The sequence below is a fragment of the Crocodylus siamensis genome, chromosome 10 (assembly GCF_052110815.1).
Source record: "Crocodylus siamensis isolate JL-2025a chromosome 10, ASM5211081v1, whole genome shotgun sequence".
Lineage (NCBI taxonomy): Eukaryota > Metazoa > Chordata > Crocodylia > Crocodylidae > Crocodylus > Crocodylus siamensis.
The window spans coordinates 35687631-35711562 of NC_143404.1; the positions used below are offsets into that span (position 1 = coordinate 35687631).

At 45.1% G+C, this 23932-nt stretch overlaps 1 protein-coding gene across 2 annotated transcripts in view; it reads left to right on the forward strand.

Moving 5' to 3' along the window:
* Positions 1–23932, forward strand: part of PSD2 (pleckstrin and Sec7 domain containing 2) — a 210305-nt gene that overhangs the window by 92231 nt on the left and 94142 nt on the right. For both annotated transcript variants that reach the window (XM_090020441.1, XM_090020442.1), the window contains exons 3-4: positions 12025–12513; positions 18267–18461. In XM_090020441.1, coding sequence (XP_089876567.1) covers positions 12025–12513; positions 18267–18461 — 684 coding nt within the window. The remainder of the gene's footprint in view (positions 1–12024; positions 12514–18266; positions 18462–23932) is intronic.

A 23932-nucleotide genomic window follows, 5' to 3' on the forward strand; every position in this document is an offset into this window, starting at 1 on the left:
ACTGGAGATGGATCCCCCAAGCCTCCATCAGAGAATGCCTTCCTGTGAAGCGCTATGAGTTAGCGGGAAGCTTCATGTCTGTCAGCACCCTAAAGTTTAAGCCAGGCACTTGAACTGAAGAGTTGGTTTTGGGCCTTGGATCAGCCTTCAGATGCACAATCTGGGATGGGGAGCAGACAGGGAGAAAGGGAAAGAAGAAGAAGAGGGGAAAGCATATGGAATAAAAAGAGGCAGGCAGATAAGAGGCAGACTACTGACTTCAGCTGCATCTCCAGCCAAAACCATTCATATTTAAAAGAAAATACTCCCAAATTACGATGATAAATGGAGTAAGTAGAAATTGGCAAAAATTGAATTAAAAAAATAGTTGCAGTTCCTGTATGGATGTTATTTGCCAAGGATTTTTAAAACCTTGGGTTAAGCCCCCTTTTTTGTTTGTTTGGTACTTTATGATAGAAAGAGGACTGACAGATCAGGATGGGAAGTTTAAGTGTGGATGTGTGCTAGAAATTTTACAAACAACACATGTGGTCATCTTTGTATTCTCCAGAGGATTTCTGAGAGGTGTTCAGATGTTTACTTGCACTCCCCCACCTTAGTGGGAAAGTTCAGGGCCTGGATCTTTAACTAGAATATGCTTTCTGAAAAATGTGAGTAAGTCATTGATGATAAACACAGGGCAAGAACCCCCAAAAAACACATAGCACAGGGGGAAAGGATACCAGAAAACTAAAGCAACCTTCACAATTTCCAGTCTTGACCTGATCTGGCACCTGGAACAACCCATGGCACAACCTGGACAGCCCTATGGGCCTTTCTTGAGTTCAGACTCCCCAGGCTGCAGTACTACCTGGCACTTCGGCTACATGTTCTGTCCTCCATCCCATGCATGATTTGAGAGGGGTCCTCAGGAAACAACCTTAGAGCTATCTACCATAGTGTCTGCACCAGAAGTATCCTTCCTCAGCTGCTACAAGGACATTTAGGGCTTTGTTATACCACTTAACCCCTTTTTAATAAAGCACAGAGGTGCCAGGATAGGGGTGAGGATCTGACCCCACACCTAGATTCTCACTTTATTATTGTAATCAGTCCTCTAACCATCAAGGAATCTTCTAGGGCAGATAAAACCCAAATTTCTCCTGTAAAATTCAAGTAGAAAAGAAAATTTTGGGAGGGAAATGAAACAAGAGGTCTCCATTTTGCATTCTCAAGGAACAAAAGGAATAGGCAGAGGTTTTTTTTTTCCTGTGCAGGTCATATTTAAAACAATGAGTGCTAGGTTTTTATTCTTGCTTTTGGTGACAAGAGTCCCACTAGTAGCAGCTGGTGATTATTTTAACACTGAAAGAGAGACAGACCAGATCAATCAGCCTGTTTCTTTCAGTAATCAGGGACTGATCTTCAAGAAGGCAAGGATGCACTGGCAGGCATAAAGAGGTATACACATGATTATACAGACAGCTTAGGTAGTTGCATGCAAATAGAGTTACACCTACCTGATGCAGGTATAAAAGATTAGTCAATTATGCCTAGAAAGCACATGTAAGCCTCTCAAGCATTCAAAGGAGGCAAAGGGCAAAGGAGACATATTCATGATGGCAATTTGGAGCTGCAGAAACATCCTTCCTAGGCACTGCCTTAAGCTACACTGGAAACGGTCTTCCTGGTTCAGGAAATTTTTCTAGCATTTGCAAGTTTTTCTGGTCATGATGTGGGAAGAAAAGTTGAAATCTTGAAATCATCTGTAAATCAGCAAGCAGGGGAAAAAAATTCAGTTCTGGTCCAGCAAAGCATTTTGTTTTAATAGCTTAAAACCATTGTATTTAGATTTTAACTTTCTATAATGAAATTACTCTAATTTATATAATTAAATTATATTTCTAAACAAAGTGATTTTGAAGCTAAAAATAGAATATTTTGCTATTTTAGAATTTTTCCCTAAAAAAGGTTTTTGAACTGAGAAATTCATGGAAACTGACCCTTTCTGATACATGCTTTTGGGTTCAGTGAATTAGCCTTTTCCAACAAAAATTGTTTAATTAAAACCATTTCCCACCCAGCTGTGTTGCTTATGTATTTTAATAATAGGCAACTGCAAATAGCTGAGACTTAGTTGTGGAAGCTGTTTGCTCTATCACCTGGGTGGTATCACCAATGTCACAGCTTATGATTGTTTTTTTCGCAAGGAAATGCCTCTTTTTCAGTGTTCCTTCTAGTCCTGGGGAAACATTCACAAACTGTGATCCTAATGAGGAAACATACCTATTTGATATTTCTTTCAGTCAATGAAATCAGTGAGTAGTTGCTACAGGAAGGAACATCATGAAAAGTAGCTGGCCTTTGCAGCTGCTTGGGCCAACAGCAAGTCTTAGTGAGGCTGCTAGCATAATAGCTTGGCCTGTATCACTGTCGGAGTAGGCTCACTGATTTCTGCAAAGCTCCTAAGTGTTCTCTGCTTAGTCTTTCCTTACACATCACTAGCGGCAGTGAATCTATGTGTTGCCAGGGCAGTTCAGGTCATTGTCTAAGTGACCTCTTTTGCAAAGGGCTTTCTGGTATTTAGCCTGTGGTACATCTTCCTTCCTTGAACAGTTCTTCATCCTCCTTTAATGAGAACACAGGGGAGAGGGGTTTTTTGCCCTGTATCTGTCTGAGCCTCCAAGCTGGCAAAAACTAAGACCCTGGACTATTGGGAATGGAATTCTATCAAAGCTCCAGCCTACGATCCTCTTCACAGTGTGCTCTGGGCGCTGGCTTTCTAGTCTCTGCTCAGCAGTCTGCCCTCAGAGACGCTGGTCCCCAGTGTTCCACAGGCAATGCAGGAAAGTTTGGAGTCCCAGATTGTTTCCTGCACTGCAGCACTTTATGCTGCACCACAGTGACAAATGGCCCACAAGGCAGCATCACCTGCCAAGAGCAGGCTCTACACCAGTCCCTCCCTGCAACGGGCTATTGGAAAATGGCTGGGGCAAGAGGTACTGGCAGTGTAACATGGTGACCCCCAGCTATCATAAAGGCTCTTCTTTCTACCTTATGTTAGGCCACTTCTGTATTGGGGAATATTGTAAGCAGCCAAAACAATGTAACAAGCATATTCAACAAGTTTAGGGAGGCTTGATAACAAATAGACAACCACCTCCTTCAGAAGGCCAGAGGCAGCAGAGCGAAAGCTCTGGGGATAACCCAGTCTACAAATACTATCATGGTTGAAAGAGGCAATGTAACAACAGATAGAATTCATTCTTCAGGCAAAGCCTTTCTAAATGGGGCATGGGAAGTGGCCAGTGTGGCTCTCAGAGCCCAGGCAGAGCTTACAGGATTGGCAGTGATGCTTTCTTTTACCTTGACCTGGAGTCCCTGAGACAAAATAAAAATGGGCCCCACATTGTTACAGTCACTGGTGTATTTTTCACAGGGCTCTTGGTTGTCCAGGGCCACAGATGTGGCACAAAACACAGAGGACTCTCCAGCTTAGACCAAAGTGGTGCTGTCAGCTAATCAACTAAAGTGTTTTACTGGACCCTTAATTGCCTAAAGCCCGGTGCTGTAAGCGATGGGGCTATAGGACAGGTGGGCAGCACTGGGTTGCCTGCACTAGCAATGGTTATGCTACTGATATGCGTATTAGCATGAGATAAATCCATGTTACAGGGCCTGAGCACCTAGAGCCATCAGTAACATCCCTGGAAGATGGGACCAGAGGTCCATGGGCCTGGGATAAGAGATGGCCAAACTCCTGCCATTTGTCTGCCCAGGACTGGGGTGTCAGTTTCTGTTTCTGTCCCTCCCTGTTCCCATCTCCGAACTGGACATAGACACAACGTCCCCTCCTGCCAGTCCAGTCCTCTCACCATGATAGCTTTCAGGTTCTGCTACAGTTCTGAGCTCTGAAAGAAAGCAGGAGCCTGGCAATGAGCTGAGATCAGCGCCCTCAGTTTCATAGTGAATTGATGAAATCAGGCACCGACAAAGCCAGCACAGCACCGAGTCCAATTTAAACCCTGACGACATGTCAGCTTTAATTCTCCAAGGCATTACAAAGCCCTAGAAAATAATCAAAATTATGCAGATATAAAATGAATCCCACTAAAGCATGATACAAACCCAGCCCAGATCGTCCCCCTCTGTGTGTGTTACTGCATGGAGCATGAGACACTCCATGCTTCAGCTCACAGAAGGTGCAGACAGAAGTGTAGTTCCCCAATTTAACTCTTGGCACTTGACAAAAAGCACTATGAATTAGACCCATCCTCTTGACCCAATAGACATTAGCTGTTGGGTTAGGAAAATGGGGGATAGAACCCCAATTTGAAGCCGATCCAGGAAGAGAGGCTGTGTCTTTCTAGCCTCTTCCCCTAGCTCTGCCCCCACAACCCCCAGTGCTGTCTCAGGATGAGAGAAGGAGAAGGCAGAGAAGGGAGCCTGCACTGGAATGGGAGGGGTGGGTGTGTTGGAGTCCCCACCTCAGGGGAGCTCCAGTCTACCTTCTCCACTCTCCAGTGCTGGCTGGGCAACTCCCGGTATGATCTCCCTCTGCTCCCTTCCCCCCCTCCCATTCTGAAAACAACACTAGGAGCAGGAATGGGCTGTGTCAGCCTGGCCTGGCTCTCAGGGAGTACAGACACAAGTTAATGAAAGTGCTCCACTTTGGAGCACAGCATATAATGAGGGTTCAGATTGTTGCAGGATCAGGCCCTTTTAAAGAACTCCGCAGCTGTGCACTTGTGTTTGGTCATGGTTGTAGAGTGTTTTCAGGGACTAGATCATGCAAAAATTGTCACTTCTGTCTGCACCTAGAGCTTTCCTGGCAGCGTTCATTACTGAGGAGGAGTTTGTCTCCCACATTACATGGAAAAGGTTCATGCATCATTGTGGAGACATCCCTGCACAAGTCTCCTGGCCCCTGGACCAGGTCCTCGCTATGTGGTGTGGTTTCCTCAAGAATTATATTCTCTTATTTTCCCCCTAATGCCCTCTGGCTCCAGTGGGTTTCATTGAGCAGAGGAGCCGCTAGCACCTGAGAACATTTCCTGTGTTCTCATTGTCCGACCATTCTCATCCATTATGAACTTAAGTGAAGATGGTACCACCCAAAGTAGCTCCTTCCGATGTCAGGCTCAGCCTATGTAGCCCTGACTCCCGAGTGCTCAGATGGGTTGAGTTTCTTCAAAACAGGAGAAAGGGCAGCAGATTTTGGTGCCAGCATGCCCCAGACCAACCAAGTAGTGCCTAATATGACTTCCTTTGCCACACAGCATAGGAATGGGCAAATGGTTCTACACCCGGGAGCCCCTGAGTACTCTCCTAATTCTTATACATTCACCATACATTAGAGAGAGTTTCAGAACCGGGAGATAAATGCATGGCCTTAGAATGTGCAATATTTCTAGGACATGAAAACTCTACATCTCTTTACATATGGGGAAGAGATATGAGAAGCAATATCTGTAGGTCTGTGACTAACAGCATGTCAAATAAAGGCATGATTCTTTGTGCACTTTCAGTACTGTTTGAAGGCCACAGAACCATCTGTCTCAGGTATTTCTCAGGCACCTATTGCCCAGATAACTGAGTGCTTGCTGCATGAAAGATATTAGAGGCCAGTTCACTTCTCACTCACACTAAGGTCAATTGAACTGGTATAAATCAGGAGTGATTACACTCAGGTCAGTGGAACCACACTGAGGTAAAACAGCTGTGAGAAAATAATCAGAGCAAGAAACCAGTCACTGGTGGAGACATCCCACTCAGCTAATCCATGTCTTGTGATTGCTGCTTTGTACTGGAGGAGAATGGGCCAAACTGTGCTCTCAGTAACATTCCTTAGATGTCAGTAGAAGGCCAGCCAGGCTGAGCCTCTTTGCTGCAGGACTGATGACTTGAACCAATGCCTGCTGCAGTCTATAGGTATCTTCCCTTTAGCTCCAGTGGGCCATTAGAGGGAGGAAGCAGGAGAAGGAAAAAGACTCTCACACTACATAGATACCAGAGCTATACAAAAGGCCCTTGGTCTTGACAGGGATCCAGGCTCTTTAGAGACTCAGACTAGGAAGGGAAAACCATACCATGGCCACACAGTATATGATCAAGTTAAAATCCAATATAACCTTTAAAAGAATGTCTGAACAGATACTGACCTACAGGCCCAGAAAGTATGAGCCTGTATGTGGTATATGGTACCTGGGATAAGAGCCTGTGAGGGCCTAAGTGACCTTGCTGCTCTTTCCCCTCCCTACAAGCTATGACTTCATGAACCCCAATACACTGCTGTCTCACCTGGCTGTCTTCAGGGGAGGCAAGCCATGCTTTGCTCCCATTTTATTCTGAAGCCAGTCACCCTCTGTGAAGCAATTACCCAGCCCCTCCTGCAAGCCCATAGAGAAAGTTCTATGGGCTTGCAGGAGGGGCTGGGTGATCGCTTATCCATAAATGAAGCAAACCATCTTGGGGAGGCTGCTTGGTGTGACCATTGCTTTCCCAATCCTTACCAGATTTGGGGACAAAATGCTGCCCAGCAGTTGTGGTAATACCCTACCCCCCCACACTCCCACTGCCTGACAGCTGGCAGCAGAGCACAGGGGCAAACCCACTTTGTAATCCTTCATGTGGTAGCTAAGCAACCTTGTGTGAAGGATTATGGGGCAGTCCAGCCATCACCCAGTTGCAAAGGAATCCCAGGATTCCATAGCAACCATCTTGGGGATTATGAAGTGTAACCCGGGTGGTATGCAAAAAGGTACCCCCTCTCCAAATGAAGGGCTCATCTGTGGGTACAGGTGTGCTGTGGGAGGCATGGCTGCCTTAGTTGTATGCAGCTCCCTTCCTCTGCCTACATACCAAAGAACCAGGACACTCAGTAACTATCTTAACTACGTACAGATTTAACATTAACAAAGAATTTACAACTGCGATCATCAATTTATGTATATATATATTTACAGTTATAAATTCACCCAAACATACTCTAATTAAACCCCAAACCCATGCATAGGCCTGGTTCCCTGTGGCCTTCAGGTTAGACTGCAGCAGGCCCTGCAGGCCCAAGGGGAAAGGGGCACCCAAGAATAAACAGGGGTCTAGCTGACAAAATCAATAAACAAACCACTGGCAGCAATGGGTCAATAGTGAAATATCAGTATAAGAGATTACATGGCATATAACACCTATGCATAAAACACTATATACAAAATAGAGGCAGCTTAGAAGACTCTCCTAATACAATAGGAAAGGCACAGGGTTCCCAACAACATGGAGGAGGGAAAAGAACAGGAGGCAACTGTGGCACTCAGCTGTGCCCAACAAAGAAATGACAACCGGACGAGGAACCCCTTCACGCAATAGAGAAACCTAGACTCCACTCAGGCTACTCACCTGACAGGGCCCCTTAACCTGGGAACCCCTCTTAGCAAGCAGGGGCCCCAGATCCCTTGCTATACCCCAGGGCAAAATGCCCCCCTCTCATCAGGGGCTTCCCTTCTGTCGCCCCAGCATGGTGGGCCCTCCTCCCCTGTGGGAATCCTTTGCCAGAGGGACTCACAACTCCCAGCGGGCCTGACAGGGCCTTACTCATCTCCAGGGGTGAGGCATCTCCTACCTCTGTGAGGAGGCCCCAGCTGCCCCATATGACTCTCCTGGTCTGTCAGCCTACTCCCCGCCCTGTGCACCATGGGCCCTTTTTCATGCCTCGTGCAAGGTTGGAGACCCGCGCAGCCATGGTCCCCTCAACTCTATGGCCTTGTGCACTGTCCTGTGCACCTATGGCCCGTTTCCTGCCATGTGCAGGATCAGAGATCTGCACCACTTTGTGCAAGCTGCCAAGGTCCGGTATGCTTCCTGACCCTCCATGCACCAGCTTCTGCATTGTCAGCCCTAACTGATGTATGGGGTTGGAGACCTGCACTGCCTTGTGCAGCGGGTGGGGTCCCATCCACTCCCAGATCCTCCATGCACCATCACCACAGCTCCCTCCACAGCTTGCTGCTCCCGTCTGGCAGAGCTGTCTTCTAAGCGCTACTGAGGCAATTGCTCTTCCCCATTGATCAGCTCCATCAACTCTTCGTGAGCTCTCTTCGTCGTCTCTAGTTGAAGCCACCCATGTACCAGGCACGCTGGCTTTTTATCCCTTCAGGAGGCTCCGCCCCAGATTGAGAACAGACTAATCAGAAGCTGGAGGGGTTAGTTCCCACTCTGGCCCTCCTTTTTGCCTTGTCCCGGGGTTGGGGAGGAGCAAGCCTCTCTCCTTCCTTTTCTGGATTGGCGGGGAAAGAGAATGCCCCCACCGATTGTGCTGAGTCTCTCTGCTCCAGCCAGGGAGCGAGCAAGCTTGTCATAGAAGTATCTATACTCCTACAGTCAACAGAAGGCCGGCTTGCACTGTCAGTGCTCCCCCTCCTGTTGAAGAGAACAGAGGTGGAGCTGCACATTTTTGCGGCCTGCCAGAAGGCACTGTGATTTTCTGAAGCAGGGGCCCTGCAAATATTTGTACAGCTCTAACAATCCCCTGTCCTCTGAGCCAGGCAGCTGGACCTCCGTGACGGCCGCCATTCACACTAGTTTTGTTACTGCCAAATCTTGTTGTAAGCACAAGTCTAGCTTGATGCCACTGCAGTCCAGGCCTGAATTGATTCAATCTTTGAAGATTAGTCTAACCTGCCTAGTCTGAATCAGTTTGTAACCTCACATCCCCTCTGCACTGAAAAATGCAGACACATACCTGCAGTTGCTCAGGCTAGAAGCCAGGGAGCGCTAGAGCTGCCCTTCCTTCACTGCAGTGCTGAGCTGAAGAGGGGCGTGGCCAGGCCCTCTCAGGACACTGATTATGGAGGGGTTCCTCCTACACTTGCTAGTCAGCAGGGATTTACATAGCATTTACTTACACAGAAGGGAGTATTTATCCGCCCATCAGCAAAATGAAAGGATCTCTCAGTAATTCAAGCTCTTCATAAACAACTTGCTCCAAAGAAGGAAAAGAGGGACATTATTAGCAACCTGTTGATTAACTCCAAAAAGCCCTAAGTGGCACTGTCCTGCCTGCCTTTGTCCTGTCTCCCACAGCACTGATCATAGCCAGCATGCGGAATGGTAGCTGATGCCTAAGGCAGAAGGGAGGGGGGGAATCCGTACTTGAGCAGGGAGTAGTGAGGGGGAGGGCAGGGAGCAGGAGGAAGCCAGGCAGACACCCTATACCTGCTGTCTCTGCTGGAGCTGAAACCAGGGAGCAAAGGGGAGGGGCCAGCTCAGCCCTCTGGAGCAGAAAGCCCCACCCAGCCCAGAGAGCATGCGAAGATGGTGGGTGACTCTAATTTAACTTAAACCAGGAAGGGGTCTGGGACACACATTGCATAAACTGGTTTGACCCAAATCAGTTAAATCTGATACTACATTCAGCCAGGTTTATCTCGAGCCAGTTTCAGCCTTTTTCAAACCAGTTTTTGTGCACTGAACACCTGTTCTGTTACAGGTTTAAACCAGGTTCTGATCACTTAAACAGATTTATGTGTAATGTCTGTCCCTAGCCTTGGAGATCAGCCAGTTTCTGTAAAGATTCAGCTCACTAGGAGCATCTATATTTATAAAAAATAACAATTGCTGGCCTAAGGCTGTTTTTGATCATTTGCTCAGCTTGTGGTTGACTTGTCCTGGTGGGAAAATGTTAGAGTGGGTTCCTTATTTTCTAGTTCAGGTCACCTCATTTGCATGTCCCCTGTTGGGGCCAGGGGTTTATGACTGTTTATTTATATAAGCAATGGTAGGATATGCTGACACCATATTGCCATAACTTTGAAAAGAAGGGAATGTTCATCTAATGGCAAGTAGTATAGTGCAGGAGCAGACTACAAGGCTGGCTGGGCATTGGCAGCCCATCAGGCAGTGGGAACAAATGCAATCCAAGTGGTTTGAGTCTGGCAACATTAAATTCTGAATTCCTATGATTTTCACTGGCAGTCAAAATTAGGGGCTCTTGTGAGAGCTCATGCCATCCTCACACATCTGTTCCAGGCATTTTGCATTGTGGTGACAGCTTCTTAACTGTGTACAATCTTCATGGGCTTAGTAAGTAAAGTGATAACGCAATACATTTCCAAAAGCCAACATCTGAGATTTGACAATAAACTGGGGATAGCTTAAAGAACTAGTTAGTTATACACAAGGGCTGTTTACAGGTTGCTTTCAAAGAAGCACTATGTGGAGTGGCCAACCTATGGCATAAATGGCACAGGCAGTCTCTGTATGTGGTCTGTGGCTGGTCAGGGAGAGTATAGGCAGCAGCAGCAGCCTAATAGCAGCAAATAGGACAGGAAGCAGAAATCAAAACAGAAGATCAGACAGGGAGCAGAAAGCAAAGGAGCAGATTGGGCTGGGGAAGGGGATCAGAGGGGCCTCCCATAAAAGTTCGGCCTCAGGTACCTAGTGGAGAGCACACTGGCTTGCAACTCAGAAGAACGGGGTTTTAGCCCCATCTCCGTTCCTGGCCTGCTGGGTGGCAAGTTGCTGCACCATCCTGAATCTGTTTCCACACCTGTAAAATGAGAGGACTGATACCAACCTCCTTCATGAAGCACTTTGAAATCTGAATCAAACTGGGTAAACTGATGGTAAAAACTGCTAGATGCGAGGTAGGTGTTATTGGAAGAGAAAGGTTTTTGGCTGTAAGAAAGCTGGAAGTTGAGACTCCTAGAAGATTTTAATCAGTTGTTCTAGTTTGACCCTAAGTGGGTTGTCAAATTCTGCACCAGAACCACATGCTCCTTGGTTTCAATCCCTGAGGTACAGAAAGGTTAGGGTCAGTGGTACAAAACTTGCTCCAAACCCCTATAGGCCATGCCAGTATCAGGTTAAAATGCCTGCACGTTTATAGCTGCTTGTGAGATGCTTTGGGGATCGTTTGCACCCTTTCACATGTTTTCAGGTTCACTGGAACCAGGAATGGCTTGGCTCTGGTGTACCTTCAGAACCCATCTGAGGGAAACATATTTCTCCATGTAAGATTAGACAGTAATCATTAGGATGTGAGCCAAATACGGGGGGATAATGAGACAATGCCAAACAACCTGAGGCAAATGCTGGGGAAGGAGAAAATGCATTCTTTCCCTCTGACTTTTCCACCTGGATCATAGCATGGAAATGCAGTCCTGCTCTCTGCCAAAGCAAATGATAATCTGGGCTGGAAGTCTCATGAGATTTTAAATACAATTCAAACTGGCCAGTAATACTAGCAGAGTAATCATCCCACACTCTCATTCCTTGGTAGTTTTTTGTGAAAGTCCTCACTCTCATTTTCTAGGTTTTCAGTATAGTTTACCCACTTTGATTCAGATGGATTCTTACCTTTTGGGTTCTGAACTTGTATAATCTCAAAAATTCAGCCAGCCCTAATCAGAATTGCCGAGTCTCATCCACTTTTTTCTGTAACCGTTAGTTCCTGTCATGATTTTGAGACAGTCTCTAATGGCCCCAAAATTGCTTGAAAATAGGACCATAATCATTTGATGTAAAGATTAGACTGAATAGAGAGTGTAATTTAGATCAAATGTTTGGTGCTGTTCAAAGCAAAGATTAGACAGTTTTGCTCTGAACAGCAAAACTGTAGGTCTGTAGGAGTAGGTTCTGATGGAGATGTGGCCACTGAAGACATGGGGAAACTGAGCATCATCAAACTCCTAGTAGTAAGTGGCCTAAGCAAGACTCAGTCCCTTAGGGAGTTAGAACCCATTACAACATTCAGATGCAGATCGGGGCTTTGGTTCAGCACATTATAAAGTTCTGGATTCTTGAGTTCTGGAGTCTTAGCATCAGCCCTGTCTCTGCAAAACTGGACAAGTTTGAGGTAAGTTTGAAGTTTGCAATTAAATCAGAAATGCATTGGGTTTAGCAAAAAAATTTTCCCGCATCTTTATTCATTAAGTCACATTCTCTGCACATTTCTCCTGTCTCTGAGATGCAATTTTTTTCTGGACAAATAATGACACCTATTTACTCCATCTCAGTGACCCAAGTGTTTTATATATCTTTGTATTGCAGGTTTGCACCTGGAGAAGCCAAGTTAAGTTGCACTGATGATGACAAGGAACAGTTTCAATTCAAAGACATCAGGGATGGATTCAGTTCTACCTTTGAAAAAATTGTGGAGTCAGACCTTATGAAGGGCACCTACTACAGCAGCCTGGACTCTTTAGATGTGCTCTCCCTCACTGATGAGACAGACAGCTGTGTCAGTTTTGAGGCCCCACTAACCCCATTGATTCAGCAAAGGGCTAAGGAAAGCCCTGAGGTTTTAGAACAGAAACTGATTGCCCAGCAGAAAGAGTCCCTTCAACACATGGCAGCTGATAAGCAAGAGCAGGCAGCAGCAAAGCCTGCAGAGGGAGATGTTGGAAGTCCCTTGAGGCACTCTATTACCAGCAGTAGGTCAGAGAATGTGTTGAGCCGGTTATCCTTGAAAAACATCCCCAATGGGTTCCATGTTGAGGGATCTGAGGAAGATGCCTCGAAGCTGATTAACTCCATCAGGTAGGGATGAAAGCATCTTTTTGTTCTATGTTTGTACAGCAGCTTTGCAGTGAATTCAGATAGCTGTCTTCATGTTCCATCCGCAGTGGTCATGTGTGTAGGAATCATGCAGCACTGCCATTATTTAGTAAGCTGTTGACCTTTCACCTTTAGAAACAATATAAAATGTCCATTTTCAGACCTTATGCAGCAGCTTCTCTGCAAGTTGAACAGTGACAACTCTGCCCATGTGCAGCAGCATCAGTGGACCCTAAGATGTAGGCATGAGAATCCTGCTGAATTCCTTAAGGTGCATGTACTTAATTGTAGGCAGGATTCAACCCTTACACCCAAATTGTAATGCCTTCACTCTGTATTTATTCAGTCCTTACTCAACCAAATCTGCCACTGACTTCAGTGCAAGTTCTGCTTGGGTAATATTGGACAGCATATTTGCTGGGGGCATTTCCTGGTTGTCCAAAGAGAACTAAGCACACATCCAGAAAAGTGGCTCTAAGTCATCCTTGCATTACTCAGATCCTGCAGCCTTGAGGAGCCTGCCTGGTCCTCAAACAATTTACTCGTCCAAGGGGTCATGAAGGCACTCAGACTATATTCAGATTCAGTGTTGCTGTGGCAGCTGTACTGCTTCTCTACCAGCCCTGGCTTCCCTCCAGGAGAGGGAGTCCTCCACTAGCCCGATTTTCCAACGGGGCTTTGAACTACCTGAGTGACTGACAGAGCCAGAGCAATTGTGCAAATTGAAGTTTTTGTCTATAAAGATTTTTATGCTTCTGGTTCCTCTTAGTTTAGCAGAGGGATGCAGACAAATATCCCATTTCTGCTGCAGTATTTCATAAATGATGGATTATTGTTTTCTCTTCTTTGATTTGGGCATCCTAAATCTGATTGCATTTTGGAGCCAATCCTGCAGAGCACTGAGTAGAGCTTTGAGGGTGCTGAGCACCTCTCAGATCAGGTCCTTATAAGCTGGACTCCCCTTTTTAGTATGATTTTTGATGAAACATTTGTTTGCCTGATCCCCTCTCTTGTTTTTAATCTGTTCTGCAGACTCCCCTCTGTGTGCTAATTCTGTGCCTTGTAAAGAGTCTGTTGATTATTTTATTATGGCAAAAGGCCACAAAATACGGGATTGCCTCTCTCTAGACACAAAATAGCCAATCTTTGGTTTGTGTATAGCAGGCTGGTTGGCAAAGGCTTGCAGCAGATTGCTCACTCCAGGCTAGAGGAGTCTCCAGGCTTGTAAGGGATGACAGCCAGCTGCAGGCAGTCAGGAGTGATTGCAGGCTGCCTAGGAGAACTGGATCAGCTGCAGAGGATGATTAGCTGGCTACAGGAAGTTAAAGGCTTCAGAAAGTTATTGATGAAGTTATTGATGATGAGCTGGATACTTATTCAGGAAGTTTTTGATGATTAGCTATTTACAGGAAGCTAAACGAAGAGGATCCTAGGGGTGGAGACTGGGAGAAGGTGCTTGGCTAGCGGTGGCAGAACTAAGCCAAGAATTCTCTCATGGTCTGGCAAAAGACCCAGGGCTGTAAGGCTGGTGGCAACAGCACCACAAGAGCAGAAGAGGGACCTTTTACAGGAGAGAGAAGGAAGACTGCACTGGTGTGCTGAGGGAACAGAATGAAGCTGGCAGCATCTTCTTGATGTATAGGAAGAGACTGTAGGACTCTGAGTTTCCCTGTATGGACTATATCTATGGGTGTGTTCTGAGGACTGGTTTATGTTGATCCCTGTGTGGCAAGGGTGCCCAGGAATAAACATACAGTGGGAGAGGTATAAATTAACCAGCTGAACTGAGCAAAATCCTTAAGCCCACTATGGTGTAATTCATACAATGTGCCTGTTATGAACTACAAGCACATATGCAGTATGCAGTTCCTGAAACTTACTATAATTTGATGCTTAATGTCCACTAAAAGGCTAGGATACACTGTAACTACCATTACCCTGTATACTAGACCCCACATTGGACCCTTGTCAGTTTTCTGACTTTTCTTTACACTCTAGTGATCAGCAAATTTGGACTTAGCACAGGAATGAACTGATGATTCTCAGCTGGGTCATGAGGGGAAATGAGTCTGGTGGTATCGCCCAATTACAAAACTACCAACAATTGGCATGTTTCAGCCCCAAACACTCAGACCAGGACTAGAAAAGGGACTGCTGGTCAGGATTGGGTTGGATGTACCACGGTGGGAAAACACTAGACAGTCAGAAGCAGTGGTGGTGGGTGGGAACTCGGGGCTGGACAAGGCTGTGTGTTCCATGTAAGCACAGAGAGACAAAAAGCCTTTGACCAGCTTTCTCCAAAACTATCTTAATTCTAAGGGGTGGCTGGCACCCACCTGACTGTCCTTTCCTTGGTGTTTTCTTCTGTGAACTTGTGCCCTTCTGTTGCTCTTCTGCATTGTTGGGAAAGGTAGTTATTCAGATCATAAGTTCTTTTCTGTTTTCCCTGGGGCTTTCAATTGAGCCCAGTTTTGCTATGCCTGCTTCAGGCTTTTGCTCTCAGGACTTCCCTAGTATGACTCCCAGCAGAAATACCTGGCAGAATAAGGTCTGATCTCTGATGTGCTTCTCCGAGCAATTTCCAAGAACAGACTGGCCAATCAGTGGTATTTTCAAAGTAGCAAAGATAAAGAGCCAGCTTCAGATTGAAATACTTTAAGAGTTGCTGTCCAGATCAAAGCAGATTACTCCTTGCCACCAAGAAAATGAAGGAGAAAAGCAGAGGTGAGCAGAACACCCTCAGAACAACAAATACCCATCCTGCCATGTAATCCTGCAAAGGCAGAGGCTGCATTCCAAGTTGTTCAGTTTTAAGTGGAATAAAAACCACTTATCGGTACCAGTAAGTGATGCATGGGCTGAACAAAGTTTCCATTTCTACAAAAGATAGGTGTAAGTATCAGGGATGTCTGTTTGTGTTGCTAATGAGGCAAACGTCTCAAAGGAAAATTTGGCACAAAGGGAGAGAGCAGGTCTAAATGTGCAATAAAATACATTAAATTAGTTACAAGAGTCCCAGCGCAACATCAGCTGAGTCTACACTGGCAGTGACAGCCTAGTCTATACCTGTCAATCAACTGTGTTGTGAAGCCTTGAGCTTGACCTCTGCTGGCTGTTCAGCTCAAGCTAGTTATAGAAGATCTCTGAGGCTGACCCTGGGCTGCTTACCTTTCTGCATTGTACCCTTCTTGCAGTGTGTTTGAAACTCACCCTAACATTTAGGCTCTCAACAGCAATCCCATAATTCTCTGCTCTTGATTTCTGGCCTTTCCAAAGCCTCTCTCTATCTCTATTCATAAATAGAAACAGATGTGAAAAGGAAGAGAAGTATACTGCAGACCAATCCATAGAAGGGCTCTGCAAGAGAGTCTGGGATACATAGTAGTGCCACACTGAAAAAATAAGCAGCACAATGTGGAGGCTTGGATGCAGGACTCAAAGTGTGATATAGAAAGGGAGAGAGATGACTTATAGAGGTCAGGCTAATTGAGGATAACCTCAAGTTCAACCCTAAGTATCAGGGCAGATATACCCAGACTCTCTCAACCCTGTGTAAATCAACTGATTTAGAGAGTGGATTGGAGCAAACTAAGAAAATGGTTCTATACTTACTTGGATTGACTAATGCTACCATGCCAGGCAAATGTAAAAGAGTTTCTATGGTAAGTACTGGACAGGGTACCAGATGCTGCTTGGGGACAGGAAGTGAAACAAACCCCTCCACTCATACAGTGAGCAGTGGTGGAGCAGTTACGGGAAGTTGGTCCTGACTATCTCTCACTGGACCACAAGGCACTTCAATACTCAGGATTGTCAGCCAGCACTGAATTCACTGTACAAAGATGCCCAAAGTTCAGTGAGAGGAAAGAAGTTTTGGGGGTGGTATCATTTATTGAACCAAGTACATCACTGAACTTAGATTATAAACATGCTTTTGGGCACAAGGTACCTTTCTTCAGGTATGAAAAATGTCTGCTACCCATACAAAATGAAACCCTTCTGCTAGGCACTGGACAACAGGAACAAGGTCTGCATTCACATTTTGTACACAAATTTTCCATCTTGGCTCAAGCCCTCACCAAGAAGCTTGGGAAAATAAATGTTACCTGGGTGTTCCAATTTGAACAATATAAGGAATAATATCTTGTGCCCAAAAGCTTGCTTAAAATATCTACCACCTATATAGGCATTTCAATAATAGATATTACCCCCAAAAATCCTTGTGTCTTGCATGTTTCCTGGACCATCATGCCTACACCAACACTCCAACACTACCAAAGTTCAGTGAACGTTTCAAGCCACAAACAGGAGGCAATGAATAGGGATGTGGGTTGATGCTTATGGCATTGTAACTATTTTACCCAACAGTACTTAACCTGCTTAGACAATATGCAATTTGCACGCAGTACTGCAATTACTTTTTTGTTGTAAGTAAATTCTGCGTGTCAGTCAACAATACATTTTCAGGTTCAATTTTAGGAAAAATAGCTTGTTCCCTAAATAGAAGATAAATAACTGCAGATATAACTCAACTTGGTACTGCCCTTACAAAATCCCCCAGGAGAAACAAGTCACCAAGGAAAGGACCATAAGGGTTTTAAATTCATAAAAACTTAGAAGGCAGCCAGGGAGGCATACTCTATACCAAAGATAACTTTGTCCAAAGCTTGCAATAATGCCTTCAGCCTAAAATTCCATGGCAATGTGTATCAAGGGAAATATTTTTACTTAAATAAAAACAGTTTACATGTTTAAACAATCTGTATTAAAAGGACAGATTTAATTGCATTTCCAGATTCATTCTTCATATGACAAATAAAGCCAAGGCCTGGAGACAAACAGCCTTTGCTTTAAGGATTCAAAATTTAAATGTTCTTACTTTTTGAAGGGTGTGGACAGGAAAAGCAGATGTTGTATTTATAGCCTTGTATGTGCAGGTGTCAAGTCAGATTTATCCTTCCTAAAAGTGTGAGCAAAGTGGATTGGAAAGAATGAGACATACTGTTGTCTTCTGTGTTTTTTAATTTTAATCTCAGACAGTTTTTAGTTTAGTGATATAAATGTTCAGGATGTGTAGTCCTTTCCAAATAATAAATGCATGATTAATTTTAAAAATATTCATACACACTTAAATCAGTGTTTCTCAATCTTTTTTAGTATTAAGGCATCCTGAGGTACCCCTCAGAAAATGCCAGCTCTTGGTTTTCGTTTGTTTCTTGACTACAGAAAAAATAATAGAACAATTCTTCTGTTGTAAAGAATGCAGAAAGACTTCAAAAGGGAAGACTGTTTTAATACCGTGAATTTGTATTTGAAATCTCTGGGTTTATCATGTGAATTATGCCTGTACACCTAACAATACTAAGATTGCATGGCACACCATGACACCCTTGAAAGGATCTCAAGGCACCCTAGGGTGCCACAGCATCTTCATTGAGAATCACTGGCTGGATGGCTACTCACCAGCTGTGAAGTTCATAAGTTGTCTGATTTTGGAAGTGTTGCATCTGGTAATGAAAAGATCTACCTGTGTTACTTTAAACATCCTTTCACTTTCTAACAAAACACCCTCTGGTCCCTGAGATGGGGTGCTTTGAAAAGCAGGTCATATTTCCCTAAAAACATATTTATGCCAGAGCCCTTTGGAGTTTAAAGGTAATAACCTCCCAGGCTTTTTCAGAGTTTCCAAAAAAGCACTGCCCTGTTTCTTTAATCACTTTCTGTTTATCGCACAGTGACGCCAGCTTAAAAGATGCTCTTTCTGACTCGGACTCTGACATGGGCAGCACTGAGCAGCTAGACCATGGCAGCACAGACACATTAGCAAATGGCTGCAAGGCGGATAATGAAGCTGCCAAGAGACTTGCTAAACGCCTCTATAACCTCGAAGGATTCAAGCGCTGTGATGTTGCACGCCAGCTTGGGAAAAAGTAAGTGACCTGAGCCCAAGGCATTCATTGGAAGACATGGGTTCCAGGAGATATGCACAATTATTGATTTTGATTAACAAATTTGAACTTGTAGCCTGAGTGAATGTAGCCTTAATACATGGGAGAATGAAAGTGCAGATGGCTTCACTGCTTGGAACAGGATAAGGTAAAGGCAGAAATGATTTCTTAAAGGATTCATTCTTTTAGGCAGTACCTGATTTAGGCTTAAGCTACTTAAGCTACATCTTACGTGACTTGGATGAGGGAGTGAAGTGTACTCTGTCCAAGTCTGCGGATGATACAAAACTGTGGCGAGAAGTGGACACACCGCAGGGCAGGGAACAACTACAGGCAGACTGGGACAGGCTGGACAAATGGGCAGAAAACAATAGAATGTGATTTAACAAGGAGAAATGCAAAGTGCTGCACCTAGGGAGGAAAAATGTCCAGCACACCTACTGCCTAGAAATGACCTGCTCAGCAGTATGGAAGCAGAAAGGGATCTCGGAGTCCTAGTGGACTGACTCCAAGATGAACATGAGTCGTCAGTGTGACGAAGTCATCAGAAAAGCTAACTGCACTTTATCATGCATCAGCAGATGCATGACAAACAGAACCAAGGAGGTGATGCTTCCCCTCTATCGGGCACTGGTCAGACCACAGTTGGAGTACTGCATGCAGTTTTGGGCACCACACTTCAAGAGGGATGTCGATAACCTGGAGAGGGTCCAGAGAAGGGCCACTCGTACAGTTGAGGGCTTGCAGGCCAAGCCCTACAAGGACAGACTAAGGCACCTGGAACTCTTCAGCCTCCGCAAGAGAAGGTTGAGAGGAGACCTGGTGGCTGCCTATAAATTCATCATGGGGGCGCAAAAGGGAGTTGGTGAGGCTCTACTCACCAAGGCGCCCCTAGGGTTTGCAAGAAATAATGGCCATAAGCTAGCAGAGAGCAGATTTAAATTAGACATTAGGAAGAATTTCTTCGCAGTTACAGTGGCCAAAATCTGCAGTGGGCTCCCAAGGGAGGTGGTGCTCTCCCCTACCCTGGGGGTCTTCAAGAGGAGGTTAGATAGGCATCTGGCTGTGATCATCTGAACCCAGCACACTTTCCTGGTTATGCAGGGGGTCAGACTCGATGATCTATTGAGGTCCCTTCTGACCCTAACAGCTATGAATCTTAGGATGGCACAATATGAGGGGATTCTAAATAAGAAAAAAAACTGACTCAATATCAAGTTTTATAATAATCAGTTGTTAAATAAAGGAGATATGGGAAAATGACTCTCTAAATATGGACAATTTTCATTCTAATATAACAATAATATACATACATTGGATTATTTTTATCATATGGGGCCTCTTAAGCTGGACATAGTTTAGGGCCTCAGCATGTCATAATCCTGCACTGCTTTTAGAGACCTTTTGGGCTTGCTTTAGAGTCAGTTCTAGTCAGGAGTTTGGAAAACCTTCCAAATAAAAAGCAGTTTATGAAGTCAACATCTGTCCAAACACCTAAATCCAAGCTCTTCAACTCTTGGGGATGTTCAAGTCTAGAGGAGGATCAGAATGTGAATTTCACAGACAATCATTCATAAACACCTTTATGTCCTTGCCCCATGATCAAAGGCCCTTGCCTCTAGTTAAGCCCAAACAAGACCACTGAAATGAACAAGAGTCTAGTTATATTTTGAAATACAGATCTGGACTTAAAGTTACACTGAAATTTGTTGTAAGCAACCACCAAGGAACAGAGAAAAACCGGTTGCTTTGGAGAGAGGGTGGTAGGGCAGAAACCAGCAAAACTCTCATCACTATTCATTTCATTGACTATCTTCAAGCAACTTAGTCCAGGACAGGTCTCAGGGGCTCGGTTGTCCCTTCTAGAAAATTAACAGCAGGAGTTGGTGTTGAGGCTACAGGAAATACCATTTATGCTCAGTACAGCTGCTGCTGTACAAGAAGCGCTGTTAACAATTTTCAGATGTAGAGCAGTTATCGTTTATATTGTTCATCACAGTTCCACTTTCACTTTGTCTGTGCAATTATGCTAAGCATTGCTTCTCATGCTATTTTCTCTAGTTGTTACTCTGTCATGCCTGTCTCCCTTTTCCTTTCCTTACTCATGACTGTATCACTCACACTGAGATCATCAAAAGGGGTTGACTACGGTGTGAAGAGAAAGACCAAACTTCATGCACAGCCTGCTTCTCTTGTCCTGTCCCTTTGTATCCAACTTTGGCATAAGGGCCAGCACAAGGTGTAGCAGACAGCACTGGTCAGTAGGCCTGTGCTTAGTGGCTAGTATTCACTTCAGATTTGGATTCAGCTGATTCGGGGGACAGTGATTTCATTTGGTGATTCAAATCACACCCGAATCTATTTGGCCAAAACTGATTCAGAGATTTGGCTGCTGCCGAATCTCTGAATCAGCCAGGCCCATCTCCCCCAGCCCAGCAATGGCTGCCCTACCTGTCTCAGCTTCCAACTCTTTGGGGAAAAAAAGCCCTGGTTCACCGGATACTGCCAGCCAGTGTGGGGGAGGGTGATCCCCACTGCCCCACACTGCATGGGATGCTCTGCACAAGTCCCCTAATCCCCGCCCTCGCTCCCCCAGCTCCCCCACCCCTTGGGTGCCCCACCCGGGGCAGCTCTGGCCCTTTAAGAAAGAAAAAATAAATGATAAAAGTCGCAGGACTCACCACTTCTGCTGCCGGGGGGTGGGGGGCAATCCCCACTGCCCCCTGCTGCCCTGCACCATGTGGAGGACTCTGCATGAGCCCCCAAAGCCCCGAGGCTGCTGCAGGAGTGGTGTGTCCCAGGGCTTTTCTCATTTTTTTTTAATTTCATTTTTTTTCTTGAAGGGTCAGACCTGGCCCGGATGGGGGGGCCTGGGGGAGCGAGGAGTTAGTCAGGGGGGCTCATGCAGAGCCCCCAATGCAGTGGGGGGCAGCAGGGATTCCCCCCCGCCTGGCAGTACCCAGTGAGAACTGAGGCTTTTCTTTAAAATACTGGGAGCTAGAACAGGCAGGGGGTGGGGGAGCGGGGGGACTGGGGTGGCTGGCAGGGCTCCCCCCCTGGTCCCCTGCCCCTAGTCCTTACCAGCTCAGAGTCAGCTGCAGTTCCCTGCTGCAACCACTAGGGACTGCCTGAATCATCAAAGCTCTCTGAATCTTTTCTGAAGATCTGGAGAGCTTTGAATCAGTTCAGGCCTTTTAAATGATCCCCTGATTCGATTCAGATTCAGAGATGCAACCACCAAATTGGGCCAAATCTCCTCTGAATCCACTCACCACCCGAAGTTTCGCGCAGCCCTATTGGTCAGGTGTTCCACTCCAGTTAGGTCAGTGGATCTCTCCCCTTAAGATGCAGAAAACTACCATTGATATATATACAAGCCCTTTAAAGAGCTGCACTGCAAGCAGGTATATGAAGGGTTTTCAGTTTTTGCCAAACTAAAAACCAAAAATACTTTGCTTTGAGTGCTGGCAAAATAAAACACTTCACTGTGTTTTCAGGTTTCTAAATCCAATTTATTCCCTTTCTGTTTTAAATTTGAGAATGTAGTAAACAAAAGCATCATTCAAAAATGAAAAGTCACAGCACTTCACTTAGAAAATGTGGAAACCAAGGGCCAGATTCCATTCTATTAGGTGTCTAAGTAGACTTAGCTGCCTAAGTGCAATACTACTCCAACCTGTTCAAATCCCTGAAAATCCATTACTGTGTCTACCTTTGTAACACTCTTTCATCTGACCCTTAAGACTGAGTCAAAAAGACCAGTGAGAAGGAGGAGGACCCACACGCTATTTTTTGCATTAAGTGTTTTTCAGGGATATGAACAGAGTGGAAAGAAATCTCACTTAGATGTTTAAGTCCATGTAGGAGCCTAATAGTTGGAATAGAATCTGGCCCCAAATATTTCAATTTTTGTACATTTAAATGGTTTCTTTTCAGGTGCAAATATGGATCAAATTCAACCCAAATGTTGTGAACTGTTTTAGTCCCCACAGCATTGTCTTTTGGTGAATAAACTATTCACTGAAAGAAAAAATGATAACGTATAGCTGCAGCATCAGATCAGCTCTCATCCTCTCCTGAGTTCTGGGGATCTGTAGTTCCCCTTCTCTTGCTAACTCCCACCCTGGCATGGAATGGTAAGAAGAAGCACCAATGGATTGTATGCTACAACAAAGTCTCAGTCTCTAATCAGGAAACCTACTGGACGCAGAATCAAGGTGTTTGTATTACCTGCCATAAAGCAAGAATGCCATTGCACCAGTAAAGAGTATGTTTACAAACCACTTTTACAGCCATGGAGCAAACACCACACCAAATAAGTCATCTGTCCTGGGCTATGTCAGAGGGTCCTCAAAGGCACATCCTTGAAACCAAAGCCGTGTGTAGCAAGTCATCTTCTCTGGCATGTAAGTAGATTTTATCAACCTGAATTTTTTGCTGTTGAAAGGAAATCTTTGTTGATTCAGAATCCAGTGCAAAAAAGTGAGCTTGGGAAATAACTACTTGGTTATGTTGAAAAGTATTATTCAGTAATGGTTTTTAAAAGAGTGTAGTATAGTATATATTCATTCAAAGAAGGTCAAGATATCCAGGGGAGAAATATGTGGAAAAAGCCATGTTCTGTTCCCAGGTCTAGCATAGGAGTGTTAGTGACTTAATACAGTCTAATAGGCTGTTCTAACATTTGCTGTCTTGCAAAAGGAGAGAACTTTATATAGGGGCAAAAGCAGCAAGCTTGTGTGTACTGTATGTAATGTGGCATACAGTTCTTATGTAAGTGTCTGCTTTGCTGGCACATCAGCCCAGTGCATCCTTATGCCTCGGGAGGGAAGTCTCATTGCTTGCCCTTCAGTAAGTTCCCTGTGTAGTGTAAAGTATAGCCAGGAATGAATCCCTGTTCCTCAGTTCGCATTGATCTAGGGCTGAATCTGGAAAGATTCCTATTGACTTCCATGGGCTTAACATCAATCCCTTAATCTTCTATGATTGAGTGCTGGCTGCCACAGAAACCTGTTTGCCCATTAACATGGACTCTGTTGCCTTGCAGGGATTGGCTGTCTTCAGCTACCTCACTGGGAGCCTGGTTGGAGTTCATCTGCCACAGGTCATCTAAGTGAAGTGGGGCAAGTAATAAAACAGAAATGAAGAAAGGAAAGGGGCATAATGGAGCCCCCACCATATTTAACCTGCTTGGTAGCTCTTATTTGCAGTCCTCCCAGACTGGGGTGAATAGTTTTGGGGTTTAGTTAAGAAGGGGCTGGTTGGGGCTTCAGGGCTTTTGAGTATGTTTTCTGTTTTGACCCACCTAATGTCAGACTTGATGGATGTTAGTACATGCTGCAAGATCTGCCTGCTCTCCCAGGTTCCTCCAGGAGGGAAAGGAAAAGTGATTGGGAAATGGAGCTCACGTCTTTGTTTAAGGATAACTCTACAGGGATTGCATTTCTCGTTAT